This window comes from Diplotaxodon limnothrissa, linkage group LG7, assembly GCF_057381915.1.
Source record: "Diplotaxodon limnothrissa isolate DT_005_m linkage group LG7, D_limnothrissa_male_GT1.1, whole genome shotgun sequence".
Classification (NCBI taxonomy): domain Eukaryota; kingdom Metazoa; phylum Chordata; class Actinopteri; order Cichliformes; family Cichlidae; genus Diplotaxodon; species Diplotaxodon limnothrissa.
The window spans coordinates 9,045,135-9,066,392 of record NC_140602.1 but is presented as its reverse complement, the minus strand read 5'-3'; the positions used below and the strand labels follow the sequence as shown (position 1 = coordinate 9,066,392).

The window sequence follows — 21,258 nt, the reverse complement described above, 5'->3', positions numbered from 1 at the left end:
CATTTAGTGACAGCATTTTATAGAAATTATAAGCCATCAAGTGGATATGTGGAATACAACATAATCAACCCAGACCTCAGAACATCACAACCAGAACTCACTGAACAACAAACACACAAAACATTAACAGGAGCTTCCAATACAAAGGATATAACAGCATCCTTTGACATTGAGGGGACTGGCCACAGGGTGGGGCCCCTCATCCGACAAGAGGGGAGTGACCGACAAAAAAGCCAAAAAAGGGCAAAACATAAACGAAACAGTCTCTTATCGCTACTAGACATAACGTGGTGGTTCTCTAACCATGTCCGTAGGCACCAACCTAAAGAAATATGAATTCTGAAGGATACGAAAGTCAGTGTTCCTGCGGTTAGATTATCAAAACTCTACCGCCAGCTATCTCACCGTTGTCCCGCCATCAGCTGTTCACTCGTCTGCTGACACTTTTTCTTGCTCCCTCCGGAATGCTTGGAGTTTTTCCCGCACGTGCTGCTGGAAGCCGCCCCCGCAGTGTGCTGTCTGCGTTTCCCAAGGAAGTAGCTGCTTTATCGTGTCCTCTGTCATCCTGTTGGTTTGGTTCCCCAAGGTGATCTTACCCACGGCTATTCCCCGCTTTCTTAAATCCTCGGCAGCTTGGCTCGCGGTATTATATAGGACATTGCCTGACGCATAAAACACTCGCATCTTACTTAGTGGTGTCTGGAAACGGATCCCGTTGTCCTTCAAAGCCTTCTTAACTGGGATATATTCCTGTCTCCTTTTCTGCACTTCCAGGGAGTAGTCATGATCGAAATACACCCGTTTGTTTTGGATATGTACCCCTTTGTTCCACGCCGTGCGGAGAATCTCTTCTTTAACAGAGAACCGGAGGAAGCGCACTATTATTGAGCGTGGTGGGGCGTTCGGGGGTGGTTTCGGTCCCAACGCGCGGTGTGCGCGCTCAATGCCGAGAGCACGGTCCGGGCCGAAATCTTCGCCTAGGTGGTCTTTGATCAGATTTTCAACAAAGGTAGTCACCGACGAGCCCTCCGAGTTTTCCGGTACGCCGTAGATCCGGATGTTTTTGCGCCTAGCGCGGCCCTCCATATCGGACACCTTTTCCTGAAGCGCCCGTTGATTTTCCAACAGCTGCACAAGTGTATCCCTAACACCAATGTCCCAGCGTTCCGAGTCAGCCATGTTGTCCTCGACGTGCTTTAGCCGACCAGTCATCTCCTCCACCTGATCCGCCATCTCGTGTAATCTTTGATTCAATTCCTTAGAGAGTTCGGCCATTTGCTTCTTTACATCCTCCCGAAATTCCGTACCGAATGCTTTGAAGTCACTCTTCAATTCGGTTCGCAATGTAGCCATTTCGGCCACCAGTACGCTACTCACAGCATCCCGAAGCCAACCCAGACCTTCACCTCGGTCGCCATCTTGTCCCGATGCGAGGCTTGCCTCACTAGCCGCGGCGTCCTTCTCCATTTCACAGTCAAGAATGTTTCGTAGCCCGTATCCTCCCTTTTTAGATTTATCCCCACTCATTCTTGAGTCGAAAAATGGCAATGTAGCCCTAATACAGCTCTCGAGTCCGGGGAAACACACGGTTGGTGCCGGAGGTCACTCTCTATGCGGCCATGCGGTGCTACGAGCCACCGGAAGTCCCCCGCTATTTGTCTTTTCAAATTATCCTGGACTTCTTTCAGCTCAGCGACAATGTTAGCTTCAATTGCCTCCATAGCTCCGTGTAGCTTTAGCTTGCTAGCACCGGCAACTTCTTTCGGTGAAAAAACTCCTTCCTCCGCACTTTCTTGCCGAATTCCTCTTCTTTCTCTTGTTACCCCCTGGCATACAACTATGAATATTCTTAGTTGTGTTATAACATGTCAATTTTCAAGGGGTAACCAGACCGCCCAGGAGCTGAAAGATTATGCTGCAACCAGTTTCCTCACCATCCGGAAGTCCGCTTCAAACACCTTTAAACTAAAATCATCACTCAACATAGTGTTATTCTTCCATAAGTCTCAGAAGATACATTTATGCATATTCAGTAATCAGTTGAAAGAGCTATGTTGTGCTATTACTGTGATAAAACTGATTAGGTACAAGTAGAATAAAAGGGTCAGTAACTACATCCAGAATAATTAAACATACTAGGAATGGTTATTCTGGAAGACATTGATATTTTAGTATAGTTTATGTTGGTCATTTTAGTTTTTCCATTGTTTTCAGTTTTTCTTGATGGGTTATTACTGTTTGGAAAGTCCCTGTCTGATATCGCTGCTGTTTTCTTTATCTAGTCAGTCACTAATTTTGACCCAAGAATATTTATTTTATTTAATTTGTAAATATCCTAAAGGCAACTAAATATAAGGGGAGAAATGCGTTGTTTAAAGTTCCTATTGACACAAAGTCACTTAAAAATGAAAGAGTTATTTTGACACCATTTCAGTTGACCTCACTGCACGGGATTTCTGGAGACAGTTGGGTACTTTCCCAGTGACAGTATAAGCAAGACATGACACAGACCAGAGAGCTCTTTAAAGTAACAGTCAAAAGAGGGTGTGATGTGTTGTCGTCCCTTTTTCGTTTAACTTTCATTGACAAAGCAAGGGAAAGGCGTGCCTGGAGTATGTGGAAGATCTTCATGTCCCTGACCATGTTGCACAGCCCCACTGCTGAGGGTCTTGTACCACCAAATTCTCTGGTGGGAACCTGTGATAAATAATTCTCAAGCTGAAGGAACATGTCGAATCAGCTTGGTTACCTTGTACCTCTCTGAAATCAGCTCACGGATAATAGCGGACCAAACGGAATGTAGCTTTGGCAGCTGTAGAAGCAAAAATGGGAATTCAAAAATTGAATTCAGCAAGGACATAAAGGATGGCTTTCACTCAGTGTTGGCAGAAATTCTGGCAAAACCCAAACACTTCAGAAAGGGGAAGCAGTGCTTTGTACACAGTGCATGCAGTAGAGATTGAGTGCTTCACGCTTCACCTGGACACAATTTGGGGTGTATAGGACATGCTAGAGTGGGGATTTCTATAGACCGATCAATTTTGTGCGTCTATAAAGTGAGCTAGGGGGATTTCAAGCAAGTTAAATTTGATCTTAACTGCAAACTATTCTGTTCTTAAAAGATTGCACCCCACCCAAACTGCTCTCAAATTACTGTGCACAGTTGTGGCAGGCTTGTAGCATGCTGGCTCCAGACTGGACCTTGTTTTTGCCTATTTGTTTTAAGGAGTTTCATGTGGCCCTTTTGAAGGCAGTATTAGACTTTGGCTTTGTCTTTTTATTCAGTTTGTACATCAGCATGTCATGGCCTTTACCTGCCCACCACCTACTGATGCCAACCTTTTTTTTTTTTTCATTCTTTTTTTTTAATTTAAAAAAAAAAAGTTAAATGATAAATGATGGCCTATAGTAAAATCAAAGTAAGTTAAATATAAATATAATGTACATAGAGAGAGCGCTGCATAAACAAAACAAAAGTACCTCAGTAAAGTCTGGACGTTTTAGGGCTAGATCAGATGATCCTGAACTCCTCCCTGGTCCTAGTGATGTTCCATAGTGATGGTCGTAGTAGATGGCTGCCCCCTCCCTGAGCCTGGTTCTGCTAAAGGGTTCTTCCTGTTAAAGAGGAGTTTTTCCCTCCCCACCGTCACCAAGTGCTTGGTCATAAGGGGTTGCCTAGGGGTTTTCTTTTTATTATTGTAGGGTCTTTACCCTACAATATAGGATGTTTTGAGACAACTTGTTGTCACTTAGTGTTTTCTCTGGGCTGGAATGGTGATCACTCCTTCAGAGGCATAGGCTGCTAAGCCTGTACCAGAGGGGTGGTTTTGTACCTACAATGCAAATGCTTGTATTCATACAAAGGTTTCATATTTGGGCGGGTGGAGGTTTGGGTGTTGCTCTGAGGCTGTGAATACTGCTGTTGATGTTTTGCATGACTGTTTTGACAGAGGGAAAATTACTGTCCAGCTAGATAAATGGATAAATCCTCTGGAAAGTAGGTCATTAGGTCCAGTTGCAGTTTCAGTTGGTGGAACCTTAATTCTTCCATCTTCTGTCACTGGTGTTTCCTTTCAGTGATTCCAGATTTATTGTCCTTCCTTACTCCTTATTGTTGCTCCTCAAATTTTTTTTCCCTCAGTTTATCAATTTGTTTCCCTCAGACATTACGCAAACATCCAAGATATCTCCCGTTAAGGCTTTTTGGTCAGTTATGTTTTTGTTCAAGTGATGTCAGTTACTGGAACATTTTTGCTATCACATACTTGCAGTCAAGAGCTCACACTGCACTAAAACAATGGGCTGAATTTCCTGGACAGCCTGGCCTATGGCCAGTTTTACCAGGCTTGTTTAACTTCTATGGGTTTACTGCTCTGTAGTCATACAGCCTATAAATGTAGGTCATGCTAGCAATTGACAGGAAACTAGAGTTTTTTACCCTGCAACATTTTTGTTAATACCCAGAAACTACAGGAGGATTTAATGTCATTCCTTCTGCATGCATCAGTCAGTTGATGGAATTTTAAGTCACACTTGACCAACAATGCTATCAGGTGTACATACATACTGCTATGATTCATTGACAGTTCATCAGCTGCCAGACACTTGACTCTTTGCTGAGAATACAGCGTCAGCCTCAGTTGCGCAATTGGCTCTATATATTCGTTGTTTATCTGTGATTGTTCACGTTTTAAATTGTCTTACTGACTAAATTACCATAGTTACTCTCATCTTTGGATGTGTGGCAGTGAAAATCTGAAACCATAACATGGAATCATGTATATTGATCGTGTTAACACGATTTGATAGTGGTGGAATAGGGGTTTTCTTGCTCAAAAAAAGATGACTCTGCACATGAGTACAGATCGTTTTCTTATACTTGACGTAATGTTTTGGGTTTGTTTGTTTTTTAAATTTCCCTGTTATTTTGGGCCATTCAATTAATGTAACAGGAGCCCTGGGCTAAAGTAAATTAAATGCCACTATCTGTCTTAAATCTTTAGTTACAAGGTTTTTACTTTAACTGTGTATTTTTAAAGTATATTTTTAAAAAAATTTTTTAGCCAAGCTTGATGCATTATTTCTTTGACATGATTGTCTTCATTGTGCTGATATCCCATATTTCTTACTGAGCACTGGCTCTTCTAGCATTTTGTTTTTCTTTACCCAAGGGCAAACAGAGTTGGGTGCGTTTTTTTAGTATGCAGTCATCTTCAATAGAAAACAGGCAGCCACATTCCTATATCCTACTGTATTTTTCCTTTTAGAAGAAGAATGTATACTTTATTGATCCCCTTGGGGAAATTCCTCTCTGCATTTAACCCATTCACTCAGTGAAGCAGTGGGCAGCCATTGGGCAGTGTGTAGGGACAGTACCTTGCTCAGGGGTACCGCAGGGTAGCCGTTCAGTGGATTTGAACCACCGACCTTCCGATCATGGGGCCACCACTCTACCTACTGAGCTATCCCTGCCCCTCTTTTATCAAAGCATATGTGAAATTTTTGAAAAACTAAAAGCATCTTGAAAACCTTTTCTTAGTTAAACTGCTAGTGGATTAAGAAATACTTTGTATGAATGTGTCTTTGTAGGTTTTCATTCATCCAGCTTAGAAGCTCCAAGCCCCTTAGCCTTTGTAGGAATGGGTGAATTCAGATACTAAAGAACAGATGTAGAGTTCAGGTGTTCCTAATGATAATTTTTTTTATTACCACACTGTACATTGTACCTTTTTATTATTCCGAATTACATGTGCATCTGTATAAATGGTGCTGCACTCACTGAGTGAAATCTTCCTTTTTCATCCCTTGTAGGATCGTAAGCTTTCGAAGTCGGAACGGCAGCGTTTTAAGGAGGAGGCTGGCATGTTAAAGGGACTACAACATCCCAACATTGTTCGCTTTTACGACTCCTGGGAAGGACCCTCCAAAGGCAGGAAGTGCATTGTGTTGGTCACAGAGCTCATGACTTCTGGGACACTCAAAACGTGAGTTACGGTGGCAGGGGATTTGTAGATGCAGGGCATATTCAGTATACACACTGTAATAGGATGGGTTCATCTTGTTTTGACTTACAGTTGATGTACAGATGTAAAAGTTCAGATGTAAAAAGCAAAACAAAAAAACCTCAAAACCATAATCTTAAAGTGGACTCTGAAGTTGATGTGGAGCCAGTGCAAGTGACATAGAACTTAGAAGACTTAGTTAGAAGCCTTGCAGTTGCATTCTGAACAACTTGCAGCTGAACACACATGATTGGTAGTTGACACTGAAGTATTAAATTGTTATATATTCATAAATTTTAACTTGGCTGGTCCGCATGTCAGTGTTAGCTTTTTAACTACTAGAAATTAGCCGATAACCACAGAAGCAATGTAGTTAGCAGCTGATACATTAATGTGAAAACATGATCAGTCCAGCATGTGTGTAACATTAACAGACTGTTAATTTCACAGGATAACCAATTCTTTTTTATTAAAGTGTTTTTTCTCTCAAGAAAAAGCCCAATGTTTAAGCTGAAAGTATAGAAAGTATTTTACCCTAGTGAATAATATGATCTGCTTTCCTGTAGATATCTGAAGCGGTTCAAGGTGATGAAAATTAAAGTGCTGCGGAGCTGGTGTAGACAAATCCTGAAGGGCCTCCACTTTCTTCACACTCGGGCTCCTCCAATCATCCACAGAGACCTTAAATGTGACAACATTTTCATCACAGGCCCTACAGGGTCTGTCAAGATTGGAGACCTGGGACTGGCCACTCTCAAACGCGCATCCTTTGCCAAAAGTGTTATAGGTACGAATCCAGTGGGTTTTCTGTTTTCTGTCCTACAATGGGACAGTACCTTTTCTGGGGCCATGATAACATGTTTTATGGAAAATTATGGTGTGTAGATAAGAGATTGTTTTTCTGACGATGTGGTTCAAAAACAGACCACAGCGTTTCAGCTGTCTCTCAAACCACAGCTCAAAAGGAGGCCAAATACTGTGGTAATCTTAGGAAGATAACCACAAGGTTTTCTCTCTCTGCACTCATACAGTAACTAATCAAGTTTGGTCTTTGTACAGAGTATTTCTGTTCTATGTTTCTCCACAAAGAGAGAGTTTTTTTTTTTTTCCCAGGCATCTACTGAATGTAAGTAGCGCCTAACATTTCTACTACTGTTAAATATTAATATTATGGTAGTTGTCGTGCCTTCTTGCAGGCTAACCTGGCCATGGCAAAAGGTATGGCCTTTGCTCCTGTCTTAGACTGGTCTTTGTTCTGTGGTTTGGAAATATGTGGTCTGTTTGCCAGTTTTACCAATGATGTTTAACATCTCTTTCTATGGGTTTGCCTCAACAGGTTTTTTATTTTTATTTTTATTTTTTTGGTGTTTGTCTCTTGATGTTTTTGAAAATATTTGCAGGACTGCAGAATCTTTTTGCTCCATCTTTGTGTCCAGGGAGCTCTCCCCACTTTCTCTCTGTCAGCATTTTGCAGTTTGTTTGTTTTTTGTTTTGTTTTGTTTTGTTTTGTTTTGTTTTCTTTCTTTTCTTTTTCTTTTCCCTTTCACAGTTTTGGGTATGCTTTTAAAATGTAGGCTCTAGCCTCAGCTGTGCCCCATTCTGCTGTTTGGAATGAATAGGGTACTGCTGTTCATTGAGTAAGTATGATCTTTTATGGGCCTGGTAAGTCTGACAGTGTGCTGTCATACGCATCAATATCAGAAAAATACATTCAAATAACCAAATGAGTTTTTCTGTGTAAGACCTGAGATTGAATATAAAATAATCTACTAATATAAAAAGGCTTATGTGCACGGACACACTGTTGAGCACTGTTACTAGCTATGGGATCTGCTTCTCTCAGCCTTGACCATAACACTTTCTTCCTGCAGGGGAGGATGAAATGGTAAGTCAGACATCGAAAGGTGGGTGTACTATAAAAGGGAATGTTATTGTGGCTGTAAGGTAAGGTCTTGACAAAAGTTATTTCCATAGCTAGTCCTGTTTACATTACAGGGTCAATTGGCATTACTGTGAACAAATTCCACTTCGGCATGGGTATTATTCCTGAGTGGTTCATTTTAGAGGTAATATTTGAATGGTGCAATGTTATTTATTCAGGCTAACCAGTGTGTCCTGCACATTGGTTATCTCAGCTACACGTGTATATCCCATCATGTTAAGGTCTTACACAGACAAACACGTGCCTTCTTCTCAACAGTCTAACTGAGCCCAGCTTCTCCCTCCTTTTTTGTTTTCTCTCTTTTTTGCTTTCTTCCCCCTTTTTTCTTTTTTCTTTTTCCTCTTTCTTCCAACTTTCATCTCACAGGTTCTACTCCAGGGGATTTCAACAGGCTGGTCAATCTTCTCATCCTCCTCTTCCTCAACCCCTCATGGGTTAGAGGAGCAGAGGAGCAATGGGTTGTGAGAAGCCCACTCAATCAGTAAGGGAGTTCTGAATAGTTGTTTTGATTTAAGGTACCCCTGAGTTCATGGCGCCTGAGATGTATGAGGAGAAGTACGACGAGTCAGTGGATGTGTATGCCTTTGGAATGTGCATGCTGGAGATGGCCACCTCAGAGTACCCTTACTCAGAGTGCCAGAATGCTGCACAGATCTACCGCAGAGTTACCAGCGTAAGTCGTCTTTTCAACCCTCCAGTCACCCCTCTGCCCTGCGTTCACCTCTTCCTGTGTGCCAAGAAGGCTAATGTCCACTTCTGGAATCATTTCATGTTCCTGCTGACATGTCTTTAGTTTGCATTACTTTTATTTCTTCTGCTCTGATAATACTATTTATCTTCTTATTCTGTTTGAAGAACCTACAAGTTTAAAAAGAACAGAAGCTATTAATCCTAATAATCCTCCCTTGTCTTCCTTCTTTCCTGTATGTTAATTAAGCCATTAGAGTTGACTAATATAACACTAAACAAGTTCAGACCTGCTGTTTTCTGAATAACCAGCATGAGTCTTGTATGATCCCAGAGGGGCAGTGACTGTAAAAGGAAAAACACATTTTGTTTATTCATACGGATCATACTAATAGATGGCAATCCGCAGTCACCTATGGTTCATTTTCATGCAATCACTGGACACTTGGAGATAAAGCAGTTGAACTCACTCTGAGAGTGCTAGCTATAAAATTTCTTTTGAAGTCTATAGCAATACCTTCAGTTTATCATTAACCACAAAATAAAAATGGTCTTTCCACTCCATTGAACAGAGCATGTTCTTTGACATTTACCCCTGTGCTACGCTGAGTCATTGGAGTTATAAAAGCTTTTAAGGATGTAGTGTCACATGCTCTGGCTGTATTGTTAACTGCAGGAAAAATTGACTTTTTTCTTTCTTTTTTTTTCTGGCTTTTAACTCAACTGCTCAGTTCAGTCTTAAATTTTCCGGCACTTTCATTTGTCATGGCTTCAATTCATCGCCTCTCACCAGCCGTCCATTACTTTCTTATGCACTGTTTCTTCCAACCACTTATATTTCCCCTTCCACTCAAACGTGCATCTTGGTCAGTACCCCCTATTTTTGATGTTTGACCTTTTCTGAACATAGTAAAGTATCTGCATGTTCATGCTCTTCTTTAAAAAGGAAAAGGTTTCTCTGAGCTCAGCTAAATTCAGAGCTTAAAGGCAAGTGAGTCTGCAGGCTAGCAGTATGACATTAGAAATATTTTAAAAGCTATTGCTTGCCCAGTAGGCATTTTGCACCAGTGTTGAGATTGTACACCTACGTTGCATATAATACTAAGTTTATTGTTTTTAAGGCACAAATGGAATGTGGGAAGTATAACTTGTAAAACTTAAATTTATCAATGAGGAAGGATTGGATGACATTTAAAGAATTTTTTTTTAAAATAAATTTTGAAATGGAAAAAAGAAAACAAAAGACGCATTATTAAAAGCTGTTGAAAATTCCAAACGGGGTTCTTTTAACTTTCCAGGCAGAAAGAATTTCTTTCTCTTCACATTCTTTGTCAAAAGTGAAAGGGGAAGTTGGGTTAAGATGTTTGTCACTTCAAATGCCAACTGTTTTTGGTAGTGATATCAGGTCTCTGAGCTGAAAAACACAACAAGGTATGGGGCATTATCCAGTATAAGAAAAGATGCGATGAAGACAATCATTCTCATTCAGAGTTCTGTGTTTCCTTTAGGGGGTGAAGCCAGGCAGCTTTGACAAGGTGGCCATTCCTGAAGTGAAGGAGATCATCGAGGGATGTATTCGTCAGAACAAGGACGAGAGGTCTCTTACTGAGCAAGTTCAGGGTGGTCTGCCTCACTACAAAAATGTCTTTTTGCTCACTGCTTGTTTCATTTGCCTAGGTACTCGATCAAGGACTTGCTGAACCATGCCTTCTTCCAGGAGGATACAGGTGTGCGTGTGGAGCTGGCAGAAGAGGAGGATGGAGAGATGCAAGCTATTAAGCTGTGGTTGAGAATTGAGGATGTAAAAAAACTCAAGGGGAAGTACAAAGACAGCGAAGCCATTGAGTTTTCTTTTGACCTCATCAAAGATGTTCCAGAGGATGTGGCTCAGGAAATGGTGAATTGAGCTTTAATGTTCTAGGCAGACTAATTGTGTTGGTGCATGACAAACAATATGTTTGTTTGTTTGCAGTTTTTAAACGTTTACTGATGAACCTTTTGTCGCATTTTTGTTATAGGTTGACTCTGGTTATGTGTGTGAAGGTGACCACAAGACCATTGCGAAAGCCATAAAAGACAGAGTTTCTCTAATCAATCTTAAGAGGGCTCAGCGGAAGCAGGTATGATCGTTGCCCATCTACTGTTATGGTCACTGTTTACGTGCATGATTTTTAGATTTTTTTTTAAAATCTCAGCCACATGATCTAGGTGATATGCTTTAGTGTTTTCAAGGTGGGGTTCTTCTGGGTGATTTTATGTGTTCTCTCCTGTCTTTAAAGGTCAGAGAAGATCAGGAGAAGAGAAGGCTTGAAGAAGAACAGCAATCACAGCCCCCACAGCAAACAGGCCAACAGTCTGGCATAGAGGCGACTCAGTCACAGCCCGTTTCACAGCATGCATCTTACATGCCTCCACAGCCTAACCAACAAAGCTCACAGATGTCTGTCCAACCAGCAGCTCAACAGGGCCTTCAGACGTCTAACTACAACACTCAATCGCAGGGCGTTTCTTATGTTCCCCAGTCAACTGGGCAAATCCCAGTACAGAATCAGAGCTTAGCTGCTGTTCAGCCAGAGTCCGAAGAGCCCGAGAGTGACCAGCAGCTGCAGCACACTGGAGGTGGTATGTATCAAAGTAACAACACTTAACACTTCAGTGTATTGAAAATAAATATTGAGTATAAAAACTGAGTCAAGCAATCCCCCCCCCCCCCCAAAAACAAACAAACAAACAAACAAAAACAAAACATGGAAGTTGCTGGTTTGTGTGTTTTTCGTTTAGCTTAAAATAAAGAGGAATAATAACCAGTTTGGTTTTAGTTAGTACCCCACTTGCGCTCCTGCGTCCTCATGACTCCATGCAGTCACACCTTGTTGCACCAGTGCCCTGCTGCAGAGCCTATACATAACCATAATTTCACAAGCATACCAAGCAATGATTTTTTTTTTTTTCAGGAGCTCAGAATAGTATTGTATTTCCCCTGTGCATACACTACGTATACTAGTTGTTGTACTTAAGTGAATTTATTAAAACATATTCTGAATCTGTTGTTTAAGGGGAAATGGCTAAAACATTGTTACTTTAAATAATTCTACAATCTTGAGTCTTCATAAATTAACCTTTTTGTCCTTTTTTCACAGCTTGGGACATGGGAGATAGACTAGCAGGTTCCTCTGTTGTTACTGAGGCTCAGCCCTCTCAGTCTGGAGTATCCTACAGCTCTTCCACTACTCAGACACAGAGTGATCAAATGCAGCAACAGCAGCTGGCAGTGGTGAGACATTAGTGCATAATAATGTGTGTTGTGGGTGATTTTGTTTTGGAATATTGTCTGTATTTTAAACCAAATGTTTAAGTTGCAGATTGGGGTTCTATTTATTGATTATCTATTTTTCCCATATCCCAAATGGCCCTTTTTGTTGTTGTTGTTGTTGCCCTCACCACTGCTGAATGTACTTTTCCCTGTTACATGTAGACAGCTGTCACATGGCCTACCTGCAGTGTGTCTAGAATTCACATGCATGTGTTCATGATACAGTTTAGGGTCCTAGGCTTTTCTAATTTTTAGAACATGTGCTTTTATCTGTTGCAGGGTGGTCAGTCTGAAGTTGTTCCTGTTCCAAATGCCAACCAGACCGTCCCATTGACACCTGCACAGGTATATATCTATTAGTGTATGTCTAAATGTCTTTGAAGAGTAACTTCACACTACATGAAAACTTTTGCTTCACTGACATCCTCCATAAAAGCAAAGCTTGTGTTAATATCAGGTTCTGCATAACACCCTGGATACACTTCAGTATCACACCTGCAAATCTGAACTTCAACCTGTCAGAGTCAGCAAAAACAAGATACTCACTCACATTGTGTGAAGTTAAACTTTAAAGCCTATATTCTTCGGTTGGGTGGCTGCGAAAGCAGAGCTGAGAGTTTCCTGGCCTGATCTTTTTTTTTTTTTTTTTTTTTTTCCTTTAGGTCTCTTTTCTTTTATCGGGTTTTCTACTCTTACACTTTGCTATGCTTTGTTTCTTATAGTATGGAGTTTACTACCAATCATCGCTCCCCCCTCAGGTAGATGAATACAATACACCCACAGTATTTCAGACAACTTGTTGTAGAAAACAAAATGCACTTATTATCAGTACTGGTCTGTACGTCAGGCTCTGGTAGGGTTGATGTAGCGGGTTTTTAGAGAAAAAATAATGTGAAATATTAGACCTTTAACATGTCTGCAAAACTCACTTTAGAGTTGACTTTGATTAATCCACACCTCAGTGGTGGCAAATAATACATCTGATTCAACTAACCTGATTCATACAGCTATGTTACTTAGCAGGTAAGTACAAGTCACTCAGCAAAAGAGCCCAAAGGAAATCTCTGAAAGGTTTAGATTGTAGAGAAACCAGACTTTCAGGAAGTTGCCTTAATGCCAGTCTGATGGTATCAGCTTTTATCTCAACCTACCTTTTTAAATCCTGTTTCTTCCCCTGTATCATTATGTGATCTGTTCATTTAGATTCCCTCCCAACAATCGACAATGGCCCCATCTTCTCACCCGCAGCAGCAGTCAGAGAGCACCAGTGCTCCACAGAGCTCTCTACAATCACAGGCACAGACAGGAGCTCAGCATTTACAGGTGATTTTTCCCTCCCTTGCTGCTCTTTAACATGCAGCAGCTCACTTATTTTAAGACGCATTCTAACATGTCCTGTTTTGCTTCACCAAACTATAGTATAAATGTGATTCTGTCCATTTTTTATGTCTTTTTCTTTCTTTTTTTTCTTGTTCCTTTTCTTCTCTCTGAATGCTCTAATTACCACAACTGCCCCCCATTTCTTCTCCTTTGCATGTTTCTTATTTTGCATGACTCTTAGTCTTGGGCCAATGATCCAAGTACTCCTATCCTGTCTCCACCACTCAACGCAGAGCACCTATACTTCCTCTATCAGGCCTCATGCCTTTCTGTTGTGCAGGTACTCTGACTTGTGTATGCTGATGTTTCTTGGTCAGGCGTGAACCATTTGGTTCAGACCTGGTTCCTGTTCCTTTAAATGTTCTGTGTCCATTTTCTTTTTTTAAAAGTATTTATTTTTGTTGTTGCTGTAAATTCATGTAGTTTCTGTCATAGTATCAGTTAACATTATCTTAAGTAGGGTGTTGCTTAATGATGCATGGAACTAAATAGTTTATTTTGAGCATCTCATGGCTCTTTTTTGCTTCTCATCTGTGAACTCTCTCCATACTCTTTCACGTGATTCTTGAATAGGTGGTAGAAGAGAGAGAGAGAGAAAAGAAAATGGCCATAAACAGTGTATTTTGCGACACCATGAAACAAACAATGGAGTGTAATATGAAATGATAGATGTTTTCATATTGTCATCTGATATTTTTCTTCATATCACACAGCCCTAGCTGTAAGTGGGATTAAACATAATTAATATCCATATAAACACAGCAGTGACAGAGGGTTACATTCAGATAGGAGCTGAAATAAAAGCTCCATATCACAGCAGTATTTACACTCCACCTGAAAGCTAAAAAATGGAGTCTCTTGCAACTGCCAGTTGCATGTTTCACCAGATTAAAGAGCTCCATCTAGTGGATGATATGATTTAAATTAGTGTACAGTTAATGCTGTGTAACCACTTGAAAATTGTATTGTGCCAAACAGCACTAGAACCTGCTTTTGAGGTGAAGTGTTTGACTTCTTAATGTTTCCTGTGTGTCAGGCTCCTGTGAGTGTTCCTCAGTCCACACCAGTGGAGCAGCCAGTGGGATCTTCTTCCCTAGCACCACCGTCTGTAGATAGGTAAGATGCAAGTTATTTTTTTAAAAGTCTGGTTTTCTCAGCACTGCGCAGCTTGTAAAACCTTCCTTTTGTGGATTTGTGTGTTTTAGCTGTCCATCAGATGCAACTTCGGGTCTTAGTGATGGCAATGATGGTTCTACATCAGGAGGCCGCCATGAGGGACGCTCGCTGAAGCGGCAACAGCGGCGATCTGTACGCAGTCGCTCTCGCCACGAGAAGACGGCAAAGGCCAAGCTAAATGTTCTTAGTGTAAGAATTTTAACTAATGAGAATGTTTACATTCTTTTTTTAAGCTCTTAGTCACTGAACAGTTTTAATATAAGTAAATGTTTCACAGATCTCTAATATGGGAGACAGAGTAGCAGAGTGCCAGCTGGAAACGCACAACAGGAAGATGGTGACCTTCAGATTTGATCTTGATGGAGATAATCCAGAAGAAATTGCCCAGATTATGGTAGTAGTGCTTCTTTAGTTGTCACTCAAAAGATATTCACATAGTTTATTCAGAGCTATTGATCTTTTCCGTTTTCTCTTCCAGGTTGAAAGTGAGTTCATCTTGGAGACTGAGCGAGAATCATTCATTGACCATATCCGTGAGGTCATAGAAATGGCTGATGAGAAAGGAGAGCGCATGAAGGACAGCTTTCCTCAGGTATTTATTCACTACACGTCTCCTGTTAGGTGAATAACTATGACTGCCTGCGAACCCTCACTATGATTCTTTCTCTTTGCAGATGAGCGACCTCCAACAACAACCTGAGTTGTCTGTTCCCATGCTACCAGGTAAGCAAACGTGTCAGAAATATAGCTTTGTTCAATTCTTTTTTTCTTTTTTGTTTTTGTTTTTGTTTTTGACTTTACACTCATATTTGGACGACCCCCCCCCCCCCCCCCCCCAGGTATTTCCCCCAGCACTACAGCCCAGGTGGTGCATTCAGCAGGACGTAGGTTCATCGTCAGCCCAGTGCCAGAGTCTCGACTCAGAGAGCAGTTCTTTGGAGGCGCTTCAACCAATACCTCAGTTGGAGAAGAGCCTGTTACAGGTGAAAGGAGCTTATTTATCTATTTGTAGCTTTCGATTTAAATGTCTTTTTTGTTTACAATTCATCCTCTTTTTTTTTTTTTCTTTTTTCTTTTTTTTTTTTTTTACAGGTCCTTTGGTGTCATTGGGCCTGTCTCTCTCTGCTCCATCAGCAACTCTCCAGCAGGCCTTTAATGAAGTAAAGCAGACTCGTATTCAGAAAGGCAAAACATTTGATGCCTCTGCTGCTGAGCAAGAATCAGTCACTCCCCACTCCGAGGCTGTCCCAAGCTCTAACAATATCACGACTTCTGTCGAGTCTGTAGCTTCCACCACTACTCCCACATTTCCTTCTCTGAAGTCTGGTGCAGCATCCTCGCCACCTTCGTCAGCTTCACCTGGGAGGGTTTCCCCTACACCAGTGTCTGTGCCACCCCAAACTGCTGGGAGTGACTGCAGTCCACCACCTCAGTCCTCCCATGAAACGACCCCTTCACAGTATCCAATAGCTGTTAACGTCCCTCCTTCCTCTGTTTCTCCTCCATCTACACAGCCCTCTGTCCCTGCTGTAATTGGATCTCAGCTGGGCAATAGTTCTATCTCCTCTGGCTCATCCAGTACTACTGGAAGTGTTCCTGCACCAGAGCAGCAGCCATTTAATAGTGCTGTTGCATGTTCTCAGCCGGTGAATTCATCCAACCATGCACCACAGAATACAGCCACCCAGCCCCCACTCCCCACCAACCAAAGCCAAGCCCAGCAGCAGCCAGTGGAGTCAGAAGGGGCTGAGATTCAGACAAAGACCGCTGGCAGAGATGACATCCATGCCCTTGAGCAGAAGCTTCGGTCTCTTTTTAAAGACCAGAGCTCTGCCTCCCAAGCACTGGATTCCAGTCAGAATGCAGGGACCTCCTCTCCTCCCACTGGGACTTCTTCCCCTCCACCCGGACCTGCCTCTGTGCCCCCTTCTAATCTTCCCCTCACCTCTGGGGCACAAAGTGTTCTGGGCCCGACAACCACTCCAGGGCAGATTGTAACTGTGGCAGGACATGCCCAGACTCCTCCAACGAAGCCCAGAGCACAGGTTAATGAATAATGCACCATCCTAAAATAAATCACTCACTGTTTTATTCTGATGATGTGTCATAACAACTATGTTTTAATTTTCCATGCTGGCTCAGACTTTACCTGGGGGTTTTGACCAAATTTCTACAGCTTCGTCTGATGTGCCCCCATTTCCTGGACCAAATCAGGTTAGGGCTATATTGTCTCTGCAATGATTCCTGTGCCATTAGCTCTGTTGATTTATTTATTTATTTTATTTTTTAAAACTAGAATAGGATGCTGATGTACTACTTAACGTGTTCCTTATATCTTTTATGCAACCACAGCAACCCCTAGATAATTTGGATGCCCAGTTGAGAAGAGCTCTAAGTCCAGAGACGGTTCAGGAAGGCAATGGTGTCATTGTAGGACGTTTCCAAGTAAGTTTTAGTTCCAGCTTAAATTAATGTGCCTAATTCATTCTTAGAAGCTTAAATCCCATAAAACATCAAGCTCAGTTTATTAAAATGATCTCTTCCTTCATACTTAGGTCTCTATTGCTCCTGATGGTGCAACCAGCAGTGCTCAAGATCCATCCAGTGTTGTTTCATCCTCTTCCCAGACGCCGTCCTCAACGTCCTCTTCTTCTTCTTCCACCTCTTCCTCTCCCTCCAGTCCAGAAAATACCTTTCACCGATCATCTCCTCTGCCTAAAGGACTCACTGAAGTTAATGCTGTCGATGGGGGCTCTTCTGTTTCTGAGAGTCAGCCCACCACTATTGGGCGCTTCACAGTGTCCACGAGCACCAGTGCGACATCTGAGCCAACCGCTGCCACTGGCTCTAAAGTGGGACGATTTTCAGTCACAGGTGTGCAGCAGGTTCACAAAAAGTGTGAAATTAAGTAATAAATTATTTAACTACTGATGTTAATAATCCGTTATTTTAATCACACCAATTGATAGAGATTAACCTATTATAACACAGTAATGACCTTTTATTTTTAACCCAGTGACCCCTGGTCCAGCAGCTAGCTCCAGTCCAACACATGACTGCAGCGTGCAGAATGGACCATCATCCTCAACTTCTGATTCTCATGTCACACATCCACATTATAGTAGTGGGAATGATGATGACTCGGAGACTGATGATGAAGCCTTGCAAAAAGAAATCAGTCGTCTGAGGGAGAAGTATGTTACATATTTGTTGTCCTGTCTTATGTAAACTTTGCTTCACAGCTCAGGGGAAATTTGGCTTTAATTTTCTGTCTCTCCTCAGACACATGATGGAAATTCAGGCCTTGCAGGCTCGTCAGAAAGAGGAGATAGAGGGCCTGTTCACTCGCATGGGAAAAACTCCTCCTCCTTCTGTGCTCTCCCCTGCTGTGGCCATGCCTGGAGGACGACGAAGGCTAAAAAGCAAAAGTCACAAATCGGCTCGCAGTAGTGGACAGCCCAGCCCTGTACACTCAGGTAATATGATACACAATCTGTTTCTTGTTATGCGTCCTTTGTTTTTTCTTTTTTTGAGTATGTCAGTGTTCTCTTGTTTAAATATTGATTGTAATCTGTATTGTAATCTTCAGCTCAGAGCCAAGGTTCAGAGTCCCCTCCAAAGCAAAGTTCAGCCTCAGTAACAGAGACCTCAGAAATTGCAGCAGAGTCTGTAACACGGTCACAGCTCACATCCTCTCCATCCATGCCAAGCCTCAGCAATTGCTCCACAGGTATGTGCAACTCCAGCTTTTAACAGTCAGCTGCTTCATTTGAATTTTATGATGTAAACTGAATTTTCTAGTGCACATCTGATGCCTCTTGTCTATATATTTAGGATCAAGTGGGATTAGCTCCACAAATGGTTCAGGACACTTGCAGGCTGAGTGTTCTACCCTGTCCCAGGCCACTGGAGCCCCTCCTGCTGGCTCTAACACCCAGAAGGGTAAGGGGACCTTCACTGACGACCTGCACCAACTGGTGGATAACTGGGCCAGGGATGCCATCAGCCAATCCCAGGGGAAGAGAGGCCCTAAAACTGGAGCACAGGGAGGGTTGGGACTTGATGTAAGCATTTGGTATTCTTTGAATGTTTAAAAAAAAGTCAAAGTATTTCATGACTGTGTTTTAATGTTTACTTTTTTTTAGTACTAATCGTGCATATTGAACAATAACAATTTTTCTTTAACAATGCAGATCATCCCTCCAGCCAACATTGGCCGTAAATTCTCAGCTCCAGGCTATCTCGGCCCACCACATTCCAACACCACGTCCACTCACCTCCCCAACCCAACCAATCCCTCTGCTTCTTTGGGTCCTCGCAAAGGCTCCCTGGGTCCAGTTGCCCAGGGGTACGGATATACTTCAGTCTCGTACAGTGCTCCTCAGTGGGCAGGACCCACACCAACATGCCAGATGGTTAACCCGGGACAGCCACTAACACAGTACCAGCCATCTACAGCAACTCCAGTGTCTCTGCACCAAGGTTACCAAGTGGGAACTACATCAACCCCCCAGAAATCAGTCAACCCTGGAGGGTCCAACCTGAGGCCTACGTAACCCAGTCTGAGCCCTGATTGAGGCTGAGATGAAGGGCCACACAGGGCAGAGGGGACCAGACAGTTGTAGACTGAGATCACAGCCTCTCTTTGTGGCTTACTGGCTAACTGGCTTGGTATTGTGCATTTTATTTTTAACTTTTATCATTGTGTATTTTTTTTTCTTTAATAGCTGACCTGTGTGGTTCAAGTCCTCTCAGGCAGAACAAAGTCTGTCTGGCAATTGGAGGGAAAGTGCAATACACACCCACAGCACAAAAAGTCTCACACTTATCCTGCCATTAGCTGTGGAAACGAGCTGTGACGTATTGGCCCAAAGGCACAACGAACAGCAGCCAAAGATGTTGCTGGAGAGCCGATCTTTGAAGGGGAGAAGTTGGTGAGGGATTGTGGTTCATATCCTTATTTGTCTGGACTTTAAGCTGAGCTGGGACTTAAGATTGTTCCAGTAGTCCACCACAGAAATCTGTGTGCACACAGACAGACTATACATCGAACTCGTTGGGATTGGTTTGGAGGGTAGGTTAAGTTGTCTGTTAAGGAGGAGGAGAGAATGTGAGTCTACAGAGAGTGGGATAGTTGGTTTGTCCCTGATGGATAATTACTGTGAATGATGCTTAGGAGAAGAAAGACTTGGAAAGTTTGGAGTGTGATGGAGGGTAGCAGTACGAATACATCCCAATAAAAATGCAATAATAGCATAATCGACAAACTGCCCCTTGTAACTGTGGCCTTAATCTAAAAGAAACACATTGGCTTTGTACATAGACATTTCTTGACTGGGTTATGATTCTATGTTAAACATATTTATGTCTCTGTGAAAGTCTGGTGTTGTGTGACTCGAGTTGTCTATCATACTGATTTATTCATGCGAGTAGATCTGCGAGATAATAACACGTGGTCCTGATGTTGACCACCATTCAGAGAATTGAAGAGGTGATGCTGCTGTAGATCACAATCTGAGTATTAGGTGTTAGCAGGGTGACCCCCCCCCCCCCCCCTTTTTTTTTTTTTTTTTTTTTTGGTAAGGGACACATTAAACCACTTCACTTAGTGCTTAGCTGTGAGATATGTGCAGTTCATAATCTGCTTATCATATCATACAAAGTAAGAGTTTTGTCAGGATAGTATTTGAGGAGGGTTTCATACTCTTGAGGGGAGCGAGACCACTTCTTGATCCATTTTTCTTTTCTTAGATGGTGCACAGTACATGTATAAACAGCTTGTTACTGAACTCATATGTCCCAAAATATTTTTACCCATAACATCTAGCTGTGGCCTCTGAAATCACAAGTGTCTGGGGTTCTCTCTTTCTGTGGTCTGTTTTTTGTATGCGTATATTTAATAAACAACAACGTTCTTTATGGACTTGTATTCAGCCATCAGATTTTGATGTTGTTTCACTGTAATTATTATTAAAGGTTGTTAAACAACATGTAAAGGAATATTAAAAAAAAGTGCAATTGCAGGGTTGTTATTGGTATCATACTCGCCATGCAGGAATAATCCTGCAGTTTATTAAGCTTGTCTCTTTATGACTGCCCTGCCCCCCTCCTTTTTTTGGCTTTTTCTTTCTTTTTTTCTTATTGTAAATATAATTGTGAGGTAAATGCTTTCAGTTTGCTCTCACTAGAGTATGTTCATTGTGACCCATTCTAAATGCACATGCACTCTAACCTGTAAACATGAGGAACACTTTAGTGCCTTGCATCCTCACTAATGAGAAGTTCCAGATCCATCCAGTCCTGTAGCTGTGACTGTATTACAGAAAACCAGTTTACTAAACCAGTATACAGTTTAAACACCACCGGATGCAGCCAGCTCAGAGCATGCAAAACTGAGGTAGGTGCCGCATGCAGGACAAAGAGCACACTGAGTAAAGTGGACAGTTTCTTTCCTCTCTACAGTTACCTTTGTGTTGGTTGTTCGATCAGCTGTGTATTTGTATTTGGCACATGTGTACGCAGGTTTGGATGGTATTTGTTTTTCCAGATTTATCATTAAACCTTTTCATAGAAGAACTTGTTTGGGCAGTGAGCGAGCTGCGCAAAGGTTTAAAATTCTGTCACGCTAACCCGACTTCTATCTCACCACCTCACGAGTGCCATGCTGTCATCGTGATTTTTGGTTTTTTTGCCTGCTTGTAGATTGAATGAATAGTTGAACTTCTCTAGAGAAAAAAACAAGTTACTGCAATGCAGAA

At 42.0% G+C, this 21,258-nt stretch overlaps 1 protein-coding gene across 2 annotated transcripts in view; it reads left to right on the top strand.

The window, feature by feature from the left end:
• LOC146627747 (serine/threonine-protein kinase WNK1-like) overlaps positions 1-20,050 on the top strand; it is a 30,399-nt gene extending 10,349 nt beyond the window's left edge. Inside the window, exons 3-28 of one of the 2 annotated variants that reach the window (XM_085359121.1) lie at positions 5,812-5,984; positions 6,569-6,789; positions 8,460-8,617; positions 10,140-10,228; positions 10,309-10,528; positions 10,650-10,751; positions 10,911-11,253; positions 11,772-11,905; positions 12,224-12,289; positions 12,667-12,702; positions 13,148-13,267; positions 14,361-14,440; positions 14,530-14,689; positions 14,778-14,894; positions 14,979-15,092; positions 15,175-15,223; positions 15,340-15,483; positions 15,593-16,545; positions 16,643-16,714; positions 16,853-16,945; positions 17,056-17,374; positions 17,517-17,694; positions 17,783-17,976; positions 18,090-18,230; positions 18,335-18,564; positions 18,694-20,050. In XM_085359121.1, coding sequence (XP_085215247.1) covers positions 5,812-5,984; positions 6,569-6,789; positions 8,460-8,617; positions 10,140-10,228; positions 10,309-10,528; positions 10,650-10,751; positions 10,911-11,253; positions 11,772-11,905; positions 12,224-12,289; positions 12,667-12,702; positions 13,148-13,267; positions 14,361-14,440; positions 14,530-14,689; positions 14,778-14,894; positions 14,979-15,092; positions 15,175-15,223; positions 15,340-15,483; positions 15,593-16,545; positions 16,643-16,714; positions 16,853-16,945; positions 17,056-17,374; positions 17,517-17,694; positions 17,783-17,976; positions 18,090-18,230; positions 18,335-18,564; positions 18,694-19,056 — 4,869 coding nt within the window. In that variant the 3' untranslated portion in view covers positions 19,057-20,050. The remainder of the gene's footprint in view (positions 1-5,811; positions 5,985-6,568; positions 6,790-8,459; positions 8,618-10,139; positions 10,229-10,308; positions 10,529-10,649; positions 10,752-10,910; positions 11,254-11,771; positions 11,906-12,223; positions 12,290-12,666; positions 12,703-13,147; positions 13,268-14,360; positions 14,441-14,529; positions 14,690-14,777; positions 14,895-14,978; positions 15,093-15,174; positions 15,224-15,339; positions 15,484-15,592; positions 16,546-16,642; positions 16,715-16,852; positions 16,946-17,055; positions 17,375-17,516; positions 17,695-17,782; positions 17,977-18,089; positions 18,231-18,334; positions 18,565-18,693) is intronic. The other variant, XM_085359122.1, reaches the window with a different exon arrangement.
• Positions 20,051-21,258: the final 1,208 nt, after the last annotated feature.